The 21,666-nt window shown below is 46.2% G+C and overlaps 1 protein-coding gene across 3 annotated transcripts in view; it reads right to left on the minus strand.

Moving 5' to 3' along the window:
• ASPDH (aspartate dehydrogenase domain containing) overlaps positions 1-21,666 on the minus strand; it is a 558,112-nt gene that overhangs the window by 12,269 nt on the left and 524,177 nt on the right. For all 3 annotated transcript variants that reach the window (XM_075330142.1, XM_075330144.1, XM_075330141.1), the window contains one exon: positions 1,985-2,211. In XM_075330142.1, the coding sequence (XP_075186257.1) occupies positions 1,985-2,211 (227 nt within the window). The remainder of the gene's footprint in view (positions 1-1,984; positions 2,212-21,666) is intronic.

Below are 21,666 nucleotides of genomic sequence, written 5' to 3' on the forward strand. Positions count from 1 at the left end.
TCCTATTATCCTGCTCTCCCCCTATTATCCTGCTCTCCCCCCCAGGACTACTCCTCCTATTATCCTGCTCTCCCCCTATTATCCTGCTCTCCCCCCAGGACTACTCCTCCTATTATACTCCTCTCCCCCCAGTACTACTCCTCCTATTATCCTCCTCTCTCCCCAGGACTACTCCTCCAACATACACACTGCACAAAACATACCTCCCCCAAAACACACACACACCCACACAAACCGCGCAACACACACAGCACCATCCACACACACACACAACGATGCAGACACACAGCGCTCTACAAGCAACACAACACACACAACGCAACACACAAACAACACCGCTCTCACACACCCCCACACCCAGACAACACCCAGAACATTTACAGCATCCTACACAAACACTTGGCAACTACACACAACAACATCTATATATATAACACAAATCATACATTAACTACACAATAAATTCTAGAATACCCGTTAGAATCGGGCCACCTTCTAGTATTAAATAATTACATGAATAGCTGCAAAGGTCCTGTATATAATCAATAAGAAACACCAAACGAGAAGCTAGAGAGGAAACTGTGTATAGCTATAGTTGTATGCCAAAAGTATGTCAATTCCCAAATACAATCAATAGGTGGCAGCAGGACTGCATGACATTCCATATGGAATATTATTACAATCCTTAGCTTGATGTGAGTCGTGGCGTGGGTTTGGACAACATAGCCAGGGTTTCAATGAAACAAGATCAAGTAAAAACACATCAACAAATTTAATAAACCATGATAATTATTAGGGATGAGCGAATGTATTTGCCACTATTCAGTATCCAACGGATAACACGCTATTTGCGCTATTTGGTATCCGACGAATAAAACAACATCCGCTCCGCTAGTTTCCTTTTCCTTTCTGACTTCCTGGCACCTGTTTTCCAGCCAATGAACAGATCTGATGTTGCTTGCCCTCACAGTAACGCCGCAGCCATCTTTGAGAGAGAGAAGCCCCTGCTGCATGTTTCGCGGTTCCTTCCTTGGAAAGGGCTTCCTCCTGTCAGTGCTCAGGCTATACCCCACACACTGCAGAAGTTACGGTGGGGGTGTCTGCCTGTGAGTGCTCAGACCATACCCCGCACACTGCATCACATTGCTCTACATGGCTGTTGTCCCAGAAGGAAGCATCTTATAAAGATGATGCACAAGAAAGCTGCAAACAGTTTTCTGAAGACAAGCAGACTAAGGAAATAGATTTCTGGAATTATCCTGGGGTCTGCTGAGACCAAGAAACTTATTTGGTTCAGATTGTGTCAGTGTGTGCTGCGGCTACAGATGAGGAGCAAAAAGACATGTATGTCCTGCCTGCAGTTAAGCATGGTGGTGGACAGTCATGGTAGAGTTAAGGTTGTGCTGGAAATAATGGTGTGCACACAAAATATTCACACCAGGGGCACAATATGGCAATATTTAGGGCTGTACTCACTTGCCAGCGGTTCAGATAGTAATTGTTGCATGTTGAGTTATTTAAAGGACACCAAGTGTACCCCATTATACAAGCTGCACACTGACACTGTACATTTTATCACAGGATCAGATCTTCAGTATTGTCAGAAAAAAAGATATAATAAAATATTTAAAGAATTGTGAAAGGTGTACTCACTTTTGTGATATACTGTAACTATAATTCTGGGAGTATGGCTGCGTTATCAGGACCATTGGTATAGAGTGGCCCAGATGAAGTGGTCTTCAATAGTTTCTATCTCCTCTAGTTCCATAATTATCAGTGGTGGCCTCCCACCCTTAGGAGTGCTGTGCCCCCAACCATAATGCACTGCATGCTTTTAATAAAGAGTCTGTGGGGAGCTTCCCAGATCGGGGTCCACTGTCCTGAGTGATTGATGCACTATTGTTTGTGTCCATCACCCAGGCGGTGGTGTACATTGTGGAGCTATGACCTGCAAGGACAATTCAACATGTGGCCGTCATCTTACCTGGGATCTGCTACTAATACCCCAATGACCTTGTCAAATCCCAGGGTGTGAGCAGCCAGGGAGGCAGCCGCCATGGTGTTCACGTTATTAGGAGCCATGGGGCACAGTTGGCGTATGGGTCCTTCATACAGAACGGTTCGATCTTGCATGGTTGACAAATCTTTCTCTGACAATTTGCCTTCCAGTTTGAAGCTCTTTGGGTGTTTGGTCATTGTGATTTTCAGGCCCTAGAAGAGAAAGCAACAGAGTCCTTCATGTGATCAGCCCACACAGATGTCAGCAGGGGGTGTGAACAGTTCATCAGTCTCTTGTCCTTCATGTCAGGCACCACTGAGTACTGCACCCATGCTGGGGCAGTACTTCCAGGTAATCCTAAAGGCTGGAATAGGGTGTGTACGCATAGACACATAGCAACCAGGTCTCCCACACCTTGATAGGGGACCCTTGGGTAGACTCAAGAGGGGGCTTGCCTCCACATCTCATCAAGGGGTGTAGTGGAGAGCTTGGGAGCTAAGATGCAGAGGCAGAAAGGAAAGGAGTGGAGCGAGCCAGTCTGGTAGTGGTGAGCGGCGGTTGCTAGGAGACGCAGAGGCGCGCTTACAATAGTCAGACCCTGCGCGTGTAGTTGCTGTCAGCGGGGGAGAACGGTTACCAGTCAGTCAGTCAGGCTGAGGAAGTCAGTCGGGCGAGTACGGGGACTCCTGTTGACTAGGCACGTACGGGATACAGGTTCCCAGAGCAGGCTCAAGTTTAACTACCTGCTAAACCTGACGGTGAGGGTACTACAAGTACCTCACCAACCACATAGAGTCCGAGCCTCAGCAGCAACGCAGGGACCCATAGGAGACATAGCCAGAGGCCATCTCACCTGGTCCACGCTGCCGGCAAACGGTCCAAAATGGGGAGAAAAGGCAGTAGCGACTTCCCTGGATGAGCCCCACGGTACTTCAAGTCAGGGGTTATCCGAAACAAGAAGTGCTCGGACGGCAAGTTAATGGTTATACTTAGACCAGCCTAAAGGATACCTGGTTTCACCTGGTTTAATCGCAGCATCACCCGGGTTACCTCACGAAACAACAAAAGTGAGTAAAAATCCATTGAAAGACACTTTGGACTCTGACTGGATTATTCTTGGACCCACTATCATACACACCCGAGCTCCTGGGGCCAGCCTCACTCACAGGAGGCCTCACCATCCGAACGCAGACTCCATCAACCCCAGACGCTCGTTAAACTGCAGTGGCGGTAACCCAAATCCCTGACCACAAACCGTGAGTGGCATCACGACACAAATTATACAAAAATCGACATATCTGTTGCCTTGCCATATACAGAAGACCCTGTAGCGTCCCTGAAGGTGGATCAATGTCCCTGGGGCGACGTCTGGGCTTCACATCAGCAGGGGGTGCGAACAGTTTATCAGTCTCTAGTCCTTCATGTGATTGGCCCACACGGATGCTAGCAGGGGGTGTGAACAGTTTATCAGTCTCTAGTCCTTCATGTGATCGGTGTGACGACATGGACTCCGTCAGTGCCTAGCATGGGTTAAATTTCTTAAAATTCAGCCAGACATGAAGATAGTTTGTTTATAGATATGTGATAAGCCCCTCATTGTTTCTACAAGACTCTTAAGAGTCTAATGTTAAATGGTGCTTTACACACTGTGACATCGCTAATGTGACGCCCTGGACTAGCCCGGTCGTCCCAGGTAGTCCCACACACACACCCCCCTCCCCTAAAAAGGTGACAGCAGCCAAACTACAAAACCCTTGTCACCACCCTCCGGGTTTGATGTTCACGCCAGGGGGGCAGAGCCTGGCGGTTGGCTCCACCCACTGAGGAGTTCACAGTCCCAGAGGCGGGAAAAACGGAGAGAGGAGTTTGAGTCAAGTTCAAGGCAGACCTGTGCTCAGGCCTGCCAACAAGTCTACAGCAGGTGTCTGGGTTGGAGCCCAGTCACCTCTTGCAAGGAGGCAGACGGTGGTGGCCGCCTGCAGGAGCTGGGATTACAGCCGATGGAACCATAGGGACCGGGGACGGGCGGTGGCCCGCCGGTACCATACCGGGGAACAGATTGGAAACCGGAGCACCAGGAGGGGTACTCAGACCCAGTACGAGGACCAGAAACAACTAGGCTGAGTCAAATCAACTGATTGAGGACTGGACTTTAGGACCTTTCCCACACAAGACCCGACTGAAGACAACAGCCCAACTATTAGGGTAAAGCCACCGCCAAGGCATAGAGACCCAAGGGGCCAGCGTCTGCGGGCACACAGGGCTTTCCCGACGCACAGCAAGCCGGGGAGCGGACTACCGTTGCTTAAGCATAATAGTCATAACTTTCACACAAGAGAGGTGCAGGAGAAAGGCGGAAACCACCAACCTGTTAAGGGGAAACTGCAGCCGACTGCGGGCACCGTTCACCATCTTGTTTGGTTTACCAGAGACTCCAGCGTGTTTTCTCATAGTGAGTACAATAGTGGCTTCGGGCCGCGCGTCGCACCGCACCGACACCCCAGTACGCATCCGTCCCCTCACCTCAGCACCTCCCTCGGGCCCCCGGGACCACCACCCCCCTACCCACGGAGGGGGTTAACACCAAGCTGCGCAACACCGTCCCTGGGAGCCTAGTCAACGGCAGCGGTGGTGTCCATCCATTCACCACAACCCGTGGGTGGCGTCACAAACTTAAATCTCCTACCAACCACCGCGGCTCCAGCCGTGGATCTCCCCACCGAAGTCCCTACGTGTAGCGCCAACCCCCTTTCAGAGCGACGTGAGCCCCGGGTCCGTGGAGAGCTCGAGCCACCCACCGATGAGCACGAATCCAAGCGACTCGGCAGCCGGCCGAGCCCCGGGTTGTTACACTAGCGATAACTAGCGATGTCGTGCGTGATAGCACACGCCCCCGTCATTCGTGCAACATTTGGTGATCGCTGCCGTAGCGAACATTATCGCTACGGCAGCGTCACACGAACATACCTTTTCAGCGACGGCGCTGTGACCGCCGAACAATCCCTCCTACAAGGAGGAGGTGCGTTCGACGTCATAGTGACGCCGCAGTGATGTCACTAAGAGGCCGCCCAATAGCAGAGGAGGGGCAGAGATGAGCGGCCGGAACATGCCGCCCACCTCCTTCCTTCCTCATTGCCGGTGGACGCAGGTAAGGAGATGTTCGTCGTTCCTGCGGCGTCACACATAGCGATGTGTGACGCCTCAGGAACGACGAACAACCAGCGGCATGCACCACCAACAATATTATGAACAGGAGCGACGCGCAACGATCAACGATTTTTGACGTTTTTTGCGATCGTTGATCGTCGCTCCTTGGTGTCACACGCTGCAATGTCGCTAACTGTGCCGGATGTGCGTCACTAACGATGTGACCCCGACGATATATCGTTAGCGATGTCGCAGCGTGTAAAGCACCCTTCTTTTTGACTCATGTAATTGCCTTGGCCAATAAAGGCCAGACACTCAGATAAATCAAATAGGCGAACTTTCCATTGTATTTCTAGATGCAATGTAAACTTACCTGTCTCTCCCTGGTCTCTGCCATGCTACCATTACTACTAGGGATATTTTGTATTCGGCTTGAAATCTGGCCAATAAGAGCCCAGTCTTATCCGCCAATCGTGAAGACCCCAATGGTCTGAATGGAGAGCACAGGGGTATAAGAAGGAGGACTGTCCATTGTCCAGGTAGCAATCTACATGCTACCAATCTAGGACCTGCAAATCCAATTGGCAAGCCATAACCGAACCTGGATGATAATACTAAATGGACTTCAGCATCGAATGCAAGGATTTGGCTGAGCTATCAAGGACTACCTAAGGCCTCTGCCACACTCACGTTTAAAAAACGTACGTGTGATGTAGTCCGTTTTTTGTGTCCGTGTTCCGTATTTTGTGTCCGTTTTTCCCCTCCGTGTAGTGTCCGTATGCATATCGTGTGTCATACGTGTGTACGTGTGTGCGTTTTCCTGTGCGTGAAATACGTCAGTGTATGTTTCGTGAGCAGTCCGTATTTTGTGCGTGTTTAACATGTTTCACACATTGAGATAATGGTGATTACTTGGAATTAAATAACACATAGGTGTATGTGTTTAGGACATAAATATAAGTTACCTATAAACTGTTTCCTGCTTGTATTCTGCCTTGGAGCACCTATGTGTTGTGACAATTTTTTGGCAATGCCATTATCCACGGAGGCCTTAGTTTTTTTATGTTGGATTATATCTCGTCGTTTTGGCGTTAGATGGCACATGTTGCAATATGATAATTTAAGAAGAAACAGATTGTGGGTGCATCCACTAATCATGATGCGGCCTATGCATGGTCATTTCCATACGTTATTTTTTGAGTTACGGAATTTCCCTGATAAGTTTTTTTCATACTGCCGTTTGACTGTGGAGAGTTTTGATTACCTACAAAATATTTTACGACCTCATTTGCAACACCAGGACACTTGGATGCGGCTTTCCATTTCCCCAGAGGAGAGATTTATGGTGACTCTGAGGTAAATTATGGTTTTTGTTTTTTTTTTAATGTGTTAGGTTTCACATTTAAATGTGTAATTGATATTTCTTGATCTAATCTCTCTTTAGACTAAATGTTTGGTTTTTGTTTTGTTAGCCTTTCTTAAAACAACATATTAATACTTTAAAATCATTGTTTGTCTTTTTTTCATAGATTCTTGGCGACTGGTCAATCTTTTAGTGCGTTACATTTTGATTTTTTGTTGGGGAGATCAACCATTGCCGTTATAGTACGTCACACATGCAACATGATATGGCAACATTTAAAAGACCAAATGATGCCTCAGCCAAACAGACAAGATAGGTTGAAAATATCTAAGGGCTTCAAGAACTCTGTGGACTTTCCTAACTGCATAGGAGCTTTGGATGGCAAGCATTTCAGAGTTAAAAAACCACCAAACTCTGGTTCCCGTTATTTCAATTTTCATAAGTTTTTTTCGGTTGTTATTTTGGCATTGGTTGACACAGAATACCGTTTTATTTATGCTGACATTGAGGCCTATGGTAGTGCCTCAGATGCCCGTATTTTCCGTTCATCAAGATTAGCCCAACGGCTGCAAGAAAATTCATTATTGATCCCACCCCTAGTTGCCCTACCTGGTACATCTGGACCGTTGGCACCATATGTCATGGTAGCAGATGCAGGATTTGCATTATCCAAACATGTTATGCGACCATATCCAAGGAGATCAATTGATGACAGGAAACAGTACTTTAATTATCGGCTAACTAAAGCAAGACGTTATGTGGAGTGTGCATTTGGTATATTATCTAACAAATGGCGCATTTATCAGACAACTATTCAGTTGCAGCCAAACTCTGTCAAATCTGTCATCAAGGCTACCATAGTGCTTCACAATTTCTGTCGGATACATGAAGGAGGACCTTATGTTGATGATGAATTTCAGATAAACCATGTTGTTAATCCAACAGGTGAACCTATGTCTCATAATTCGGTGACATCTGGTTTACAAATTAGAAATTTATTTACTGATTACTTTAATTGTTTTGATGCTAATAATAATAATAATGTTTGTTAATTTTTTCATGGCAATTTTGGATTGACAATGTAGTCATTTTCACCTAGACTAAAATGTTTACTTTGTTTAAAAAATCCAATAGCTTAAAGAAGTTGTCCAGTTACCAAAACTGATTTTTTTTTTTTCTGATAAATCTTGCTAATATGTGCCCCTCAACACATCTATTATGTTTTTTCAGCAAAATTACCTTTCATTGTGCACTAGCAGCACATGCTCATTGCTGGCTCCAGCTCTGATGGGGTTAATCTCTCCTCTGACTTCCTGTGTTCAGTTCCTACAAGTCCCAGAATTCTTTGTGGCTCTAGGGCGGTGTCTAGCTTATCTAACACACCCATTGTGTCTAATACACCCACTCTGCTCCCACCCAAACCCTCCTCCCTGCCTCTTCCCAGTGGATGTGCACTGAGATCAATTACACAGAGACAGCAGCTCTGCACAGCCAGGGGAAGAAAGTGTGTGTGTGCGTATATACAGTGTGTGTGTGTATATACAGTGTGTGTGTATATACAGTGTATGTGTATGTGTGCGCGTATATACAGTGTGTGTGTGTGTATATACAGTGTATGTGTATGTGTGTATATACAGTGTGTGTGCGTATATACAGTGTATGTGTATGTCATACTCACCTGTCTGCAGGGTCCGGGTGCCATGCCCGCTCCCAGCCCCTGTCTCGGTCCCGCCGCTTCGGCTGTGTGCAGTCTCCCCGGGGCACGCACGAAGCTTGCAGGACCTGGCCGTGGATCACCTGATGCAGTCACCTGACGCATCAGCTGATCGTAGTCTCGCCGGCTTTTTCGCGCCCGGCCGGCTATCAGCTGATCCTGCCGTCAGGGGACTTCATCAGCTGATTACCGGCAGCTCCTGCAGTGTTGGGCCAGGATCAGACTCCGGAGCTGCCGGTAATCAGCACAGACGTGAGTATTTATTTATTTTTTTTTGCACTGATGCATCAGCTGATTGTATAATCGGCTGTTATACAATCAGCCGATGTATGATGTGATTCACGTCCTTGATCCTGACACATCATCTGATCGCTTTGCCTTCCAGCAAACCGATCAGATGATATTGGATCCGGATTGGACGGCGCGGGACCCTAACCCAGGATTACTGCGGAGGGGGGTTTATTTCAATAAAGATGGAGTCACTAATTGTGTTGTGTTTTATTTCTAATAAAAATATTTTTCTGTGTGTTGTTTTTTTTTTTTTTTTATCATTACTAGAAATTCATGGTGGCCATGTCTAATATTGGCATGACACCATGAATTTCGGGCTTAGGGCTAGCTGATAATATACAGCTAGCCCTAACTCCATTATTACCCGGCTAGCCACCCGGCATCAGGGCAGCTGGAAGAGTTGGATACAGCGCCAGAAGATGGCGCTTCTATGAAAGCGCCATTTTCTGGGGTGGCTGCGGACTGCAATTCGCAGTGGGGGTGCCCAGAAAGCTTAGGCACCCTTCACTGTGGATTCCAATCCCCAGCTGCCTAGTTGTACCCGGCTGGACACCAAAATTAGGCGAAGCTCACGTCATTTTTTTTTTTTAATTATTTCATGAAATTCATGAAATAAAAAAAAAAAAGGGCTTCTCTATATTTTTGGTTCCCAGCCGGGTACAACTAGGCAGCTGGGGGTTGGGGGCAGCCCGTACCTGCCTGCTGTACCCGGCTAGCATACAAAAATATGGCGAAGCCCACGTCATTTTTTTTGTCTTTTTGGGTAAAAAACTGCATACAGTCCTGGATGGAGGATGCTGAGCCTTGTAGTTCTGCAGCTGCTGTCTGCTCTCCTGCATACAATGAACATTTTGAATAAGGAAATGACATCAGACCTTTTTTATTTTTTTCATCAACAATCTTTAATGGCATTGTGCACTGATTAAAAACGCAGTGAGCAAAAACGCAGCAAAAAAGGCACCAAATCGCGGCAAAAACGTGACATGCAGCACCGCAGGTGACAGAGCAGAGCAAGTTGGTGACATGTTCTGCTCTGACACATAGTGTGCTGCATGTCACTGTATCCACTCTGGGACTTGTTGTGCAGGTGACCGGATGATACATGTCACTAACTGCCCCACTCTGTGATTTCTGCTGCATAGTACCAACTGTATACACTCTCACCTGCACAACAAGTCCCATAGTGGAGACAGTTAGTGACATGTAGCATCCGGTCACCTGCACTACAAGTGCCAGAGTGGAGAAAGATAGTGACATGCAGCACACTATGTGTCAGAGCAGAGCATGTCACTGTCTCCACTCCGCTGACCTCACAGCCCGTACACGCTGCGATGGATGCAGGGGGACACAGAACAAGTAATAGGCCGACACTGGAGTCATCTGATTACTTGGGATGAATTGAGCAGTAAAATGCTCTGGTGCTCGATGGGCGAAGCCCATGCCGATTTTTTTTAAAAAAAAAAGTCATTAAAAATAAAAAAACAAAAAAATCACATTGTTTGTGGGCTCCCGCTGCATTTTCTGTTGCTAAGGGTAACCAAAGCAGCTACTGGCTGCTAGCCCCGGCTGCTTGGTGTTACTTTCACTGGCAATAGAAATGCAGGGAAGCATTTTTTTTTTTATAAAGGTTTTTCCCTGAAAACGTTTTTAAGAAAATGACGTGGGCTTCGCGATATTTTTGTATGCTAGCCAGGTACAGCAGGCAGCTACGGGCTGCCCCCAACCCCCAGCTGCCTAGTTGTACCCAGCTGGGAACCAAAAATATAGAGAAGCCCTTTTTTTTTTTTTATTTCATGAATTTCATGAAATAATTAAAAAAAAAAATGACATGGGCTTCGCCGAATTTTTGAGTCCAGCCAGGTACAACTAGGCAGCTGGGGATTGGAATCCGCAGTGAAGGGTGCCCAAACTTTCTGGGCCCCCCGCTGCGAATTGCAGTCCACAGCCGCCCCAGAAAATGGCGCTTTCATAGAAGCGCCATCTTCTGGCGCTGTATCCAACTTTTCCAGTGGCCCTGGTGGCAGGTGGCACGCTGGGTAATAAGGGGTTAATACCAGCTATGTTTTACCCGCTGGTATAAAGCTCGAGATTCTTAATGTCAGGCCAAGGTTGACCTGGCCATTAAGAATCTCCAATAAAGGGTTTAAAAAAAAAGACCACACAGAGAAAAATACTTTATTAGAAATAAATACACAGACACAGTAGGGACTCCATGTTTATTACTCCCTCTCACCCCTCCACGATGGAGAGATTTCTGTACTGACCATGCCAGGAGAGAGCGAGGGAAAAGAGAGAGAGCGAGGGGGGGGAGGAAAAGAAAGCGAGCGGGGGGGGAGGAAAAGAGAGTGAGCGGGGGGGAAAGAGAGCGAGCGGGGGGGAGAACAGAGCGAGGGGGGAAGAAGAGAGCGAGGGGGGAGGAAAAGAGAGCGAGGTGGGAGGAAAAGAGCGAAGGGGGAGGAAAAGAGAGCGAGGGGGGAGGAAAAGAGAGCGAGGGGGGAGGAAAAGAGAGTTAGGGGGAGGAAAAGAGAGCGAGGGGGGAGGAAAAGAGAGCGAGGGGGGAGGAAAAGAGAGCGAGGGGGGAGGAAAAGAGAGCGCAGGGGGGAGGAAAAGAGAGCGCAGGGGGGAGGAAAAGAGAGCGCAGGGGGAGGAAAAGAGAGCGCGGGGGGAAGAGAGCGAGGGAAAAGAGAGGGGAGAGGAGAGAGGGATAAGAGGGGGGCAGAGAAGAGGGGGAAGAGGGGAGGGGGAGAAGAGTGGGGGGAGAGAAGAGAGTGGGGAAAGAACAGGGGGGGGGCAGAGGTGCTCTGTCACCAACTGTCTCCACTCTGTGACTTGTGGTGCAGGTGACAGAGTGCAGACAGTTGGTCCCATGCAGCAGGACAGATGGCAGAGCACAGCGGTGACATGCCTGTCAGTGTCTTGCTGCTGGGAGGAGCAGATGATCACACTGCCCGACACCGGCCGCTCTCCTGACATCGCAGCAGAGCGGGCGGGTGGACAGTGTGATTACATACTTACGTGCAGGGGGGGATTCAGCTGAAGAACCCCCCCCTGTACTGCACACTGGCGCCCCGTTCCTCTCCATCTGCAGGACGCTTCCGGCTCCACACTGACTTCCTCCGGAACCTCCCCTCGATGCTGGGCTGTGACGTGCGGTAGTCACCGCCCACAGCCCTGTCACTCAATCTGAGTGGCGCCGGCATCCTGTGACGTACCCGTCTTGTTTGAGAGCCCGGAAATGCCGGGACGTCAGAGGATGCCGGCGGCCACAGCTCCAGGGGGTCATGTGACAGGCACTGAGCGTGCAGCATAGCGCCGCTCAGTGCCACAAATGGAAACACAAGCCAATGGAGAAGACGCCTAGAATGGTAAGTATAACTCCTACAGAAAATAAAAAAAATGGGTGAACCACCCCTTTAAAGATTACTTGAATTAAATTGAAAATCCGTTAATCAACAACTTACATTTCTGCTAACAACATGGCTTTCTGAATGTTGTATGTATGTGTTTGTAATTTTCTGTGATAGTATCATGACTTGTTTTTTTTTTTTTGTTTTTAACATTACTAAATTAATAATGTTAATCATCTATGCAAAGAATGCAATATTATATATACATTAAAAAAAGAAACAGAATATTTTTTTTGAAAACATGTTTTTTATTAATAATATGCCTATTTTTCAAAAAAGTAATGATGTAATTTTTTTTTTCTTAAAAAAAAAAAAAAATAATCTTGCTACTCTTCAGGAATCTTTCACAAAATAATATTATTGTTTCTTTCTAATAAAATTGTTCATATACTTTACATAAAATAGTACACTTGCAAACATTTTTGCATTGATTACTATGTTGATAAATCTGCGACCAGAAATAATTATGTTGGTCTCATGTTGGTCATTTAAATAGACATAATAATTGTAAACTTTGGTTTTAGAATATAAGAAATCATCTAACCATCAAATTTTTTTGGTACAAATGTGTTCCTAAAAAATGAAACATATACATGAAGATGTCAGAATGGGCAGATACTTGGCAAATGAGATTTAATGTTGATAAATGTAAAGTAATGCACCTAGGATGGAGTAATCCTATAGCTGCGTATACATTAAATGGAAGTAAACTCGGGACTACAGAACAGGAGAAGGACTTGGGTATTCTCATTACAAATAAGCTGAGCAGCAGCACTCAATGTCAGGCAGCAGCTGCAAAAGCAAACAAGATTCTAGGGTGTATAAAAAGAGAGATTAGATCCCGTGATCCCAACGTATTGTTACCCCTCTATAAATCACTTGTAAGACCACATCTGGAATACGGGATCCAGTTTTGGGCTCCACATTTTAAAAAGGACATTCAGAAGTTAGAGTCAGTTCAAAGGCGGGCAACTAGACTATTACAAGGAATGGAAGGCCTCCCATATGATGACAGGTTGAAAAAGTTAGATATGTTTAGCTTAGAAAAAAGACGTCTCAGAGGAGATCTCATTTATATGTATAAATACATGTGTGGTCAATATAAAGGACTGGCACATGACTTATTTCTTCCAAAGACAGTACTAAGGACCAGGGGGCACTCACTGCGAGTGGAAGAAAAGCGATTCCGACACCTAAATAGGAAAGGGTTCTTTACAGTTAGAGTGGTCAGACTGTGGAATACACTACCACAAGAGGTAGTAATGGCAGATACTATAACAGCTTTTAAAAAAGGGCGGGATGATTTCCTCAGTACACAAAACATTGTTGGTTATAAATGACTTAGTGACTAAATGTAGAACTGGTGGAGGAAGGTTGAACTAGATGGACCTAGGTCTTTTTTCAACCTAAGTAACTATGTAACTATGTAACATGTGAAACAACATATATGTCAACCGGCACAAAATATAATCACACATGCCTTTTTTGTTGTGTCAAGACTATGACTTTAAAAAATTTTGTAAAACCCAATGTTTGGGGTTTTTTTTTACCATTCATCTTATTTTTGGGATAAATGTAAAGATTAACAAAAATGTGTATCATAAGTCTACAAGATCTTCTAGGGAAGTAACCTGAGTGTTGCTGAGTATGTTGTTTTGGGTTGCCTCAGAAATTGTATTTTCAGGAATGGAAGCAGTTGTTTGCTGAACAACATTCCTATTACTAACTACAGTAGTGTGTGGAACAGTCTGTTGCATGCTTGATTGGCCCAACACATTGCCTGTTGTTGAGTACACCTGTGGGTCTACATGGGTAAGTGGGTATTGTGTGTGTGTATGTTGTTGACCTTGAGGATAGTTGACTGATGTTTGTAAGTGTGGTGTAGGTAACATAGTTGAGATTGGATAATGAGGCATCATGAATGATTGTGGGTATGTTGAACCAGGAAACAAGTTAGGTAAAGCACCAATATTTGTGGGTTGTGTAAAGTAACTAGTACTTGGAGTTGGTTGTAAATTCATATAGTTTATGGGTTGCTGTGAAGCTGCACTTTGTACAGTGCTTAAGGCGCCAGTATTGGTTGAAACATACCCTTGTCTAATTGGTGTTGGGAATACCGTACTTGAAGCAATAGAAGGTTGAGCAGATTGTTGTAATACTGGATTAGTGACAATTACTGTTGCCATTGTTGTTTGTGTAGAAATGGTATTTTGATTGTCTGTTGTGTTTGGGACTGTATGTTGTTGCATAATGGTACGCCAATTTTCTATGGCTTCATAAACTCTCACTGGTTCCTGTTCTGCCTGACTAGCTGAAAGTAGTGTCAGCATAGCAGCACGTACACGTTCCTGCCTATCGGATGCAATTTTGGTTAAGCTAGTAGATAAAGACCGACAAAAACGCTCGGCATCTGTTTCTGGAATTAAAGTGTTCATTATGTGACTAATGCGTGTGTCAATAATTTCCGGTAAGGATCTCATTTCCTCAGGTCTGCGGATTCTTCTTGCACGGAGAGGTTGTGGTGCAAAACGTGGTAGTACATTTGTTTGTGTTGATTGGGTTGCTGGTGTGGTGGTTTGTTGTGTTGATGAGCCTTGGGTGTTGGTTTGTGCACTCTCTGTTCCACCCTCATGTGACTCAGTTGCTGCTGCTGCATCATGTTGAATCTCTTGATTTTCACTGTCTTCTCTGCCGGGTTCTTGTTCTGATGCTGAGGTGGCTGTAGCAGAGGGACCAGCTGTTGGTTGTTCATCAGAATCGTCTAGATTATCCTCCGTTCTATATTGTTTTGGTTCAAATTAGATAAAAGATTACAATCATTAAATTAATATTTTACAAATTACCTTCTTCAAATAAAGAAATTCAAATTTAGTTAAATTTTTCAAAAATTTAAAAAAAAAAACTTTAAAAAAATATAAATCAAAAAAAACAAAACCAAAAAACCAACACTTACTGTGTTACTTCTAAGATGGGTGCTAGGAAGCTTATTTGTTCATAGTAAACATATTGCGTTTGCGGCCTTGGCTGGATGAGGATGGTATAGGGTTGTACTCCCTTCGGTACTGATGACGTGCCGAACGCCAACGCCTTTTTACCAAGTCAACTGTTGATTTAAAAAAATTATGTCAATTGCAACATTCAGCATAATTTTGCACACATTAATGATAATAATGTTTTCTAAATTTAATATTAAAAAAAAGTAAAAAAAAAAAAGGGGACTAATACATTATAGGAAAATACATTATTGAAGATATTATTCACTAAAAAGCATTTACAAACATTCACACATACCAAAATAATATTTCTCTTCAATTATATTGGAATTAATTGAGATATAGATTTTAAAAAGGTTGCTATTTTTGGCAAGAACATAAATTTTTAAGAAATATTTACAAATATTATTTTAAAAATTTATATCATAAAATTTAAATGTTTTAAAAAAGTTTAAAAAAAACCCCAGAATTTAACACACATGATTAGAAATTGGGATCCAAAAATTATACTAATAAAACATGGAATTTAAATTCACATGACAGTTTTATCTGTTAATTAATTAACTTCATGAAGAATTCTAAAGAATATAAAAAATTAAATTAAACTTTTAATTTTTTGAATTTTGCAAAGTTATGGAAAATTTATAAACATTTAACATTAAAAAAAAAAAAGATTATTACATATAACAATTCTTCACAAAGTTAATTTTAAAAAAAAATTAAGACTACAATAAAAAAACATTCACAGTTTGAAAAAAAAAAAAAAAGAATATCAAAAAGAAAATAATCAAAATAATAAAATACAACACTTACCATATTTAGCATGCTTTGAAGGCGAACATCTATCCCATGCATTATTGGGGTACACTTCCTCAGCAACTTGAAGCCAATGGCGGTCAACTGTCAGTCTGTCATGGTAACCATCAACACGTGTATCCCATAATGGTGGGTGAGTCTCAACAGCTGCTATCAGTTTCTCCGTGTCCACCCGTGGAGCCATTATTATATTTGGAAGCAGAAATTGTGGTAAAAAACGTTCTTTAACTACACAGAACAACAACTGCTTGCTTGCTCACTCCTTCTGCAAATGCAAAGTAAGTTTTGAGCAAAATAAATATGTTAGCTACGCCACCTGCGAGTATTTAAAATTGTAACAACCTTGATTTTTCAAACACGGACACGGACTGCACGGATAGCATACGGAGGCCATCCGTATCACATACGTGCAAACACGGACCCATAGGATTTAATGGATCCGTGAGGACGTTATGCCAGAGGAAAACGGACATGTCAGCGCTTTTTCGGCACGGTCATACGTAGGCACGGAACGGACGCACGCTTCGTGCCAAAACACTGACGTGAGGCTATTTACATTAAAAGGACTGTGTCAACATAAGCACGTGTCTCCGGTACGTGTAAAAAATGACAAACACGTACCGGAGGCACGGATGTGTGTTGCAGGCCTAAGGAAGGAATCCAGCTTGGGGCAATCCAGTCACCTGACTACAGACTTTGCGGTCCTCAGCCAGCTTCCTAAATCTGGCATTATTTCATTCTCGGTGGGTGCCTGCCAAAAGCGGGGTGCTGCTGGTTTGGAGTAAGTAGCCCTGGAAGCTCTGAGGCATGGACATTCTAATCCCTGGTGAGCCAGCAAAGGGTGAGAAACTGCTGCCGGTTACATTTTGTGGTTTTGCTGGTTATGTGCTATGTGTCGTTAATTGTTTGGGATCCAATAAAGTCTTAATATTGTGATTCAGTATAGAAGATAAAAAAATGCACTCACCAGATCTTTTGCTGTGCAAGGTGCGATTTATTAAATTGTGGAGGTTACATGTGTGGAGAGGGCTGGTAGGGGAGGGAGCACACGCCTAAACGTGCCAGACGACGGCCGTTTCGCACTTTCACAGTGCTTCAGCTGGTCTCTTGAGCGGCAGCGCAGCGCGGTGCCGGATGGCACTGGTGTACTCACTCAGACACAGATGGACAGAGTCTCTGGTAAACCAAACGGCTGGATGGATGGGGCCCGCAGCCGGCTGCGGTGTTCTCCCTGGATGGGTTGATGGTGGCTGTCATTTCCCTGCACCTGTGTTTTGTGTCTTGACTCAAATGCCTGGGCACCTGGAGTCTGCTCCCTGACGTACACGTGCCGAAGGAGCCCTTTTGCCCGCAGACGCTGGCCCTTTGCATCTCTGGCCCTTGACGGTGGCACTTATCCGGAATGGTTGGGCTGTTGCCTTCAATCGGGACTTGGGTGGGAATGAACCCCTGAGGTCCAGACCGCAATCAGAAAATTTGAATAAAGGTTGGCTTTAAGCCTAGTCGGGGTCTGAGTACCCTGCCTGGTGCTTGGCTCCAATCGGCTCCCCGGTTCGGTACCGGCGGGCCACCGCCCGACCCCGGTCCTACGGTTCCGCTGACCTTCACCAACTCCTGCAGACGGCCACCACAGTCTGTCGACCTTGCTGGATGTGCCTGGGCTCCAACCCAGACACCAACAGTTTTCACTCCTCACTCACTACTGCCCACAACGGGACTCTCTGACTGACTGACTGTTACTCACTGTGTTTTCCCGCCTCCAAGTCTGTGAACTCCTCGGTGGGTGGGGCCAACCACCTGGCTCCGCCCCACCTGGTGTGGACATCAACCCTGGAGGGTGGCAACAGGGGTTTAATGTGTGACTGGTGTGACCTGTCCAGGGAAGGGGGTGTATGATGTTGTGTAGTGACCTGTGACCCCTGGGGTCCAGCACGTCACAGTAGCAACCTGGCCCCTGCTGTGAAATCGCTGATCGTTGCACACTGTTCTGGTTCATTTTTTGCTTATTGGTCTCCCGCTGTGCAACACGCATCGGCATGTTTGACTGAGGGAGACCAACGAGCACCGACTCTGTGTGAGCAGCATACGCTGGTAACCAGGATAAATATCGGGTAACTAAGCAAAGTGCTTTGCTTGGTTACCCAATTTTTACCCTAGTTACCAGCGTACGCTGCTTACAGGTTGCCAGCGCTGGCTCCCTGCACACGTAGCCAGGGAAAATATCGGGTAACTGAGCAAAGCGATTTGCTTAGTAACCCGATGCGTACCCTAGCTACGTATACAGAGAGCCAGCGCGGGCAGCCTGTAAGCGGTGTACGCTGGTAACCAGGGTAAATGTCGGGTAACCAAGCAAAGCGCTTTGCTTAGTTACCCGATATTTACCCTGGTTAAAAAGCGCAGCATCGTTACACGAGTCGTTGGTGGCTGGTGGCTGGTCACTGGTGAGATCTGACTGTTTGACAGCTCACTATCGACCCTGTAGCGACGTACCAGCGATCCTGACCAGGTCGTATCATGGTCAGAATCGCTGGTACGTCGTTTAGTGTGACGGTACCCTTATGCGGGCGTCACACGAGGCGATCTATCATGCGATAGGTCGTCGGGGTCACGGTTTTCGTGATGCACATCCGGCTTCGTTGGCGACGTCGTCCCGTGTGACACCTACGAGCAATCGCAAATCGGTGACAAATCGTGTATCGTGTACTCGTCGTTTATTTTAACAAAAATCATGTATTTTACTTTGCACTTGTTGTTCATCGTACCCAGGATAGCACACATCACACTGTGTGACACCCCGGGAACGATGAACACAGCTTACCTGTGTCCCGCGGCTCCCGCCGGCTATGCGGAAGGAAGGAGGTGGGCGGGATATTTGTCCCGCTCATCTCTGCCCCTCCGCTTCTATTGGGCGGCCACTGTGTGACGTCGCTGTGACGCCGATCGTCCCACCCCCTTCAGGAAGTATATGTCCGCCACCCACAGCGACGTCGCTCAGCACGTAAGTACGTGACGGGGGTTAAACGACTTTGTGCGACACGGGCAGCAATTTGCCCGTGACGCACAAACGATGGGGGCGGGTACGATCGCACATGAGATCGCACGATAGATCACATGGTGTGACACCCACATTAGTCTCTAGTCCTTTATGTGATCGGCCCACACAGATGTCAGCAGGGGGTGTGAACAGTTTATTAGTCTCTAGTCCTTCATGTGATTGGCCCACTGATGTCAGCTGGGGGTGGAACAGTTTCTCAGTCTACATAGCTGTGAAGGGTTTTTTTTGGTTACAAAGCTGTAGGCTTTAATGGTCACCTTTTGCATAGACATGACTTTCTGATCACTTATTTTATTTATCGTGAGGTGAAATGTGTGAGTATTCAATCACATTATTCTTGCTCATCATTTCCTTACAGCTGTTAGAGATGTGAATATATCAAATCTGTTTTTTTTCAGGGGTTGCTTTTTATTTTATTTTTACAGGTGGAATTTTTTTAAAACCTTATAATACCTATTAGGCTATGTGCGCACTTACCGGATTTTGCCGCGGATTTTTTGCGGTTTTGCTGCATGTTTCACTGCAGAAAACGTTCATAACATCTCTGCAGTGAATCACCAGCAAAACCTATGGGCAAAAAAAATCCTGTGCGCACTAGGCGGAATTTGACAGCTGCATGTTTTGCTGCGGGATTCCCGCAGCAAAAAACAATTGCATGTCAATTCTTTTCCGCACGTCGCTGCGGGATTTCACTACATTGACTCCAATGTTAATCGTGAAATCCCGCAGGGAATAACGCAGGCAGCAAATTCACTGCGTTTTCCTGCGTTATTCCCTGCGGTATTTCGCGGTTTACCTCCGGTAATGTACATCGCCTGCCGGCGGTTTTGCAGGGAAGTGATGTCATTACAGGAAGAGGAAGCCGTGCAGAGAGTAAACAAACACACATCACACTCACATACACATCACAGACACAGAACACATAGACACAGGACACAGACACATAGAACACATAGAAAGAAAACGGAAATATAGAAAACAAAGAACGTTGACTCCGCTGCATATTTACCGTCCAGCCGAGGTAAGCACACAGTGGCGGCCCGGTATTCTCAGGCTGGGGAGGGAGAGGGGCAGGGTTAATGTCCCCCGCCTCACTCCCCCTCCCGCAGCCGAGAATATCAGCCGCAGCTGCCCCGGCACTGTCACATGCATTATGCGTCAGCACCGGAGTGTCCCCCGGCTCTTCCTGCCGCCGTGTAGCAGTGGCAGCAGGGTAATACAAGGGGTTAATGGTGGTGGATCACCGCCATTAACTCCAGGCTTGATCATGGCAGTGTCTATGTGACAGCTGACATGATCAACCCGTAAGTAAAGTGAATAAAACACACACCGAAAAATCCTTTATTTTAAATAAAACAAACAAGCCTCGTTCACCATTTTATTAACCCCTCCCGCACCAAAGCTCCGGCGTAATCCACAGGTCCTGCGCTGCTTACATCCAGCCGCGACTGTCACAGACACAGCGCTGAATGAATGCAGCAGACAGCAGAGGTAATTACCGGTCATTTCCCACGGCCGGTAATGTGAACTCACTGCCGACCGTGGGAAATGTAGCGATCTGTCCTCTATCTATCTATCTATCTATCTATCCATCCCTCTATCTATCTATCCCTCTATCTATTCTTCTGTCTATCTATCTACTATCTCAGAATTAAATGAATTTTTTTTTTTTTCAATGTGCTTTATTGCATTGAATGCAATAAAGCACATCCCAACCCGCACGCGGCAAAACCGTGGCAATACCGCGAACAATACCGCGGTGAAACCGCAGCAAACCGCGGCAAACCGCATGCGGTTTTCGGGTGCGGTTTGCCGCGGTTTTTTACCGTGGGTGCGGTAATCTTTAAGAGCATGCGGAATTTTCTCAAGAAAATTCCATTTCCCAGTGCGCACATAGCCTTAGGGCGGCTTTGCACGTTGCGACATTACACGTGTGATGTCGGTGGGGTCAAATCGAAAGTGACGCACATCCGACGTCGCAGTCGATATCGCAACGTGCAAATCCTTTTTTATACGATGAACGAGTGCAAAAGCGTCGTTATCGTATCATCGCTGCAGCCTCCGACATTTCCATAATGCCAGTGCAGCGACAGGTGCGATGCTGTTCCTTGTTCCTGCGGCAGCACACATCGCTGTGTATGAAGCCGCAGGAGCGAGGAACTTCACCTTACCTGCCGCCGGCTGCAATGAGAAGGACGGAGGTGGGCGGGATGTTTACATCCTGCTCATCTCCGCCCCTCCACTTCAATTGGCCGCCTGCCGTGTGACGTCGCTGTGACGCCGCACGACCCGCCCCCTTAGGAAGGAGGCGGGTCGCCGGCCAGAGGGACGTCGCACGGCAGGTATGTGCGTGTGAAACTGCCGTAGCGATAATAATCGCTACGGCAGCTTTCACTAGATATTGCACGTGCGACGGGGGCGGGACTATCGCTGCAGCATCGGTAACACATTGTTACCGATGTCGCAGCGTGCAAAGCCCGCCTTAGTCCCAAAAGAACACAGGATTGAAAGCGCAGTGCAATACATGAGTAATACAGTGTATCAGAGTGACAGATCGTAGTACCCTAGCAAACCATTAACATCCTGGCCTTGCACTGCAGAAGTGGCGATGTATGGCTGGACCCTGCCACACTCCTCACAGACAGGCAGTGCAATACATGAGTAATGCAGTGTATCAGAGTGACAGATCGTACTGCCCTAGCAAACCATTATCATCCTGGCCTCACAGTGCTGGAGTGGCGATGTACAAATGGACCCTGCCACACTCCTCACACACAGGCAGTTCAATACATGAGTAATACAGTGTATCAGAGTGACAGATCGTACTGCCCTAGCAAACCATTATCATCCTGGCCTCACAGTGCTGGAGTGGCGATGTACA

Source organism: Anomaloglossus baeobatrachus, chromosome 12 (assembly GCF_048569485.1).
Source record: "Anomaloglossus baeobatrachus isolate aAnoBae1 chromosome 12, aAnoBae1.hap1, whole genome shotgun sequence".
Lineage (NCBI taxonomy): Eukaryota > Metazoa > Chordata > Amphibia > Anura > Aromobatidae > Anomaloglossus > Anomaloglossus baeobatrachus.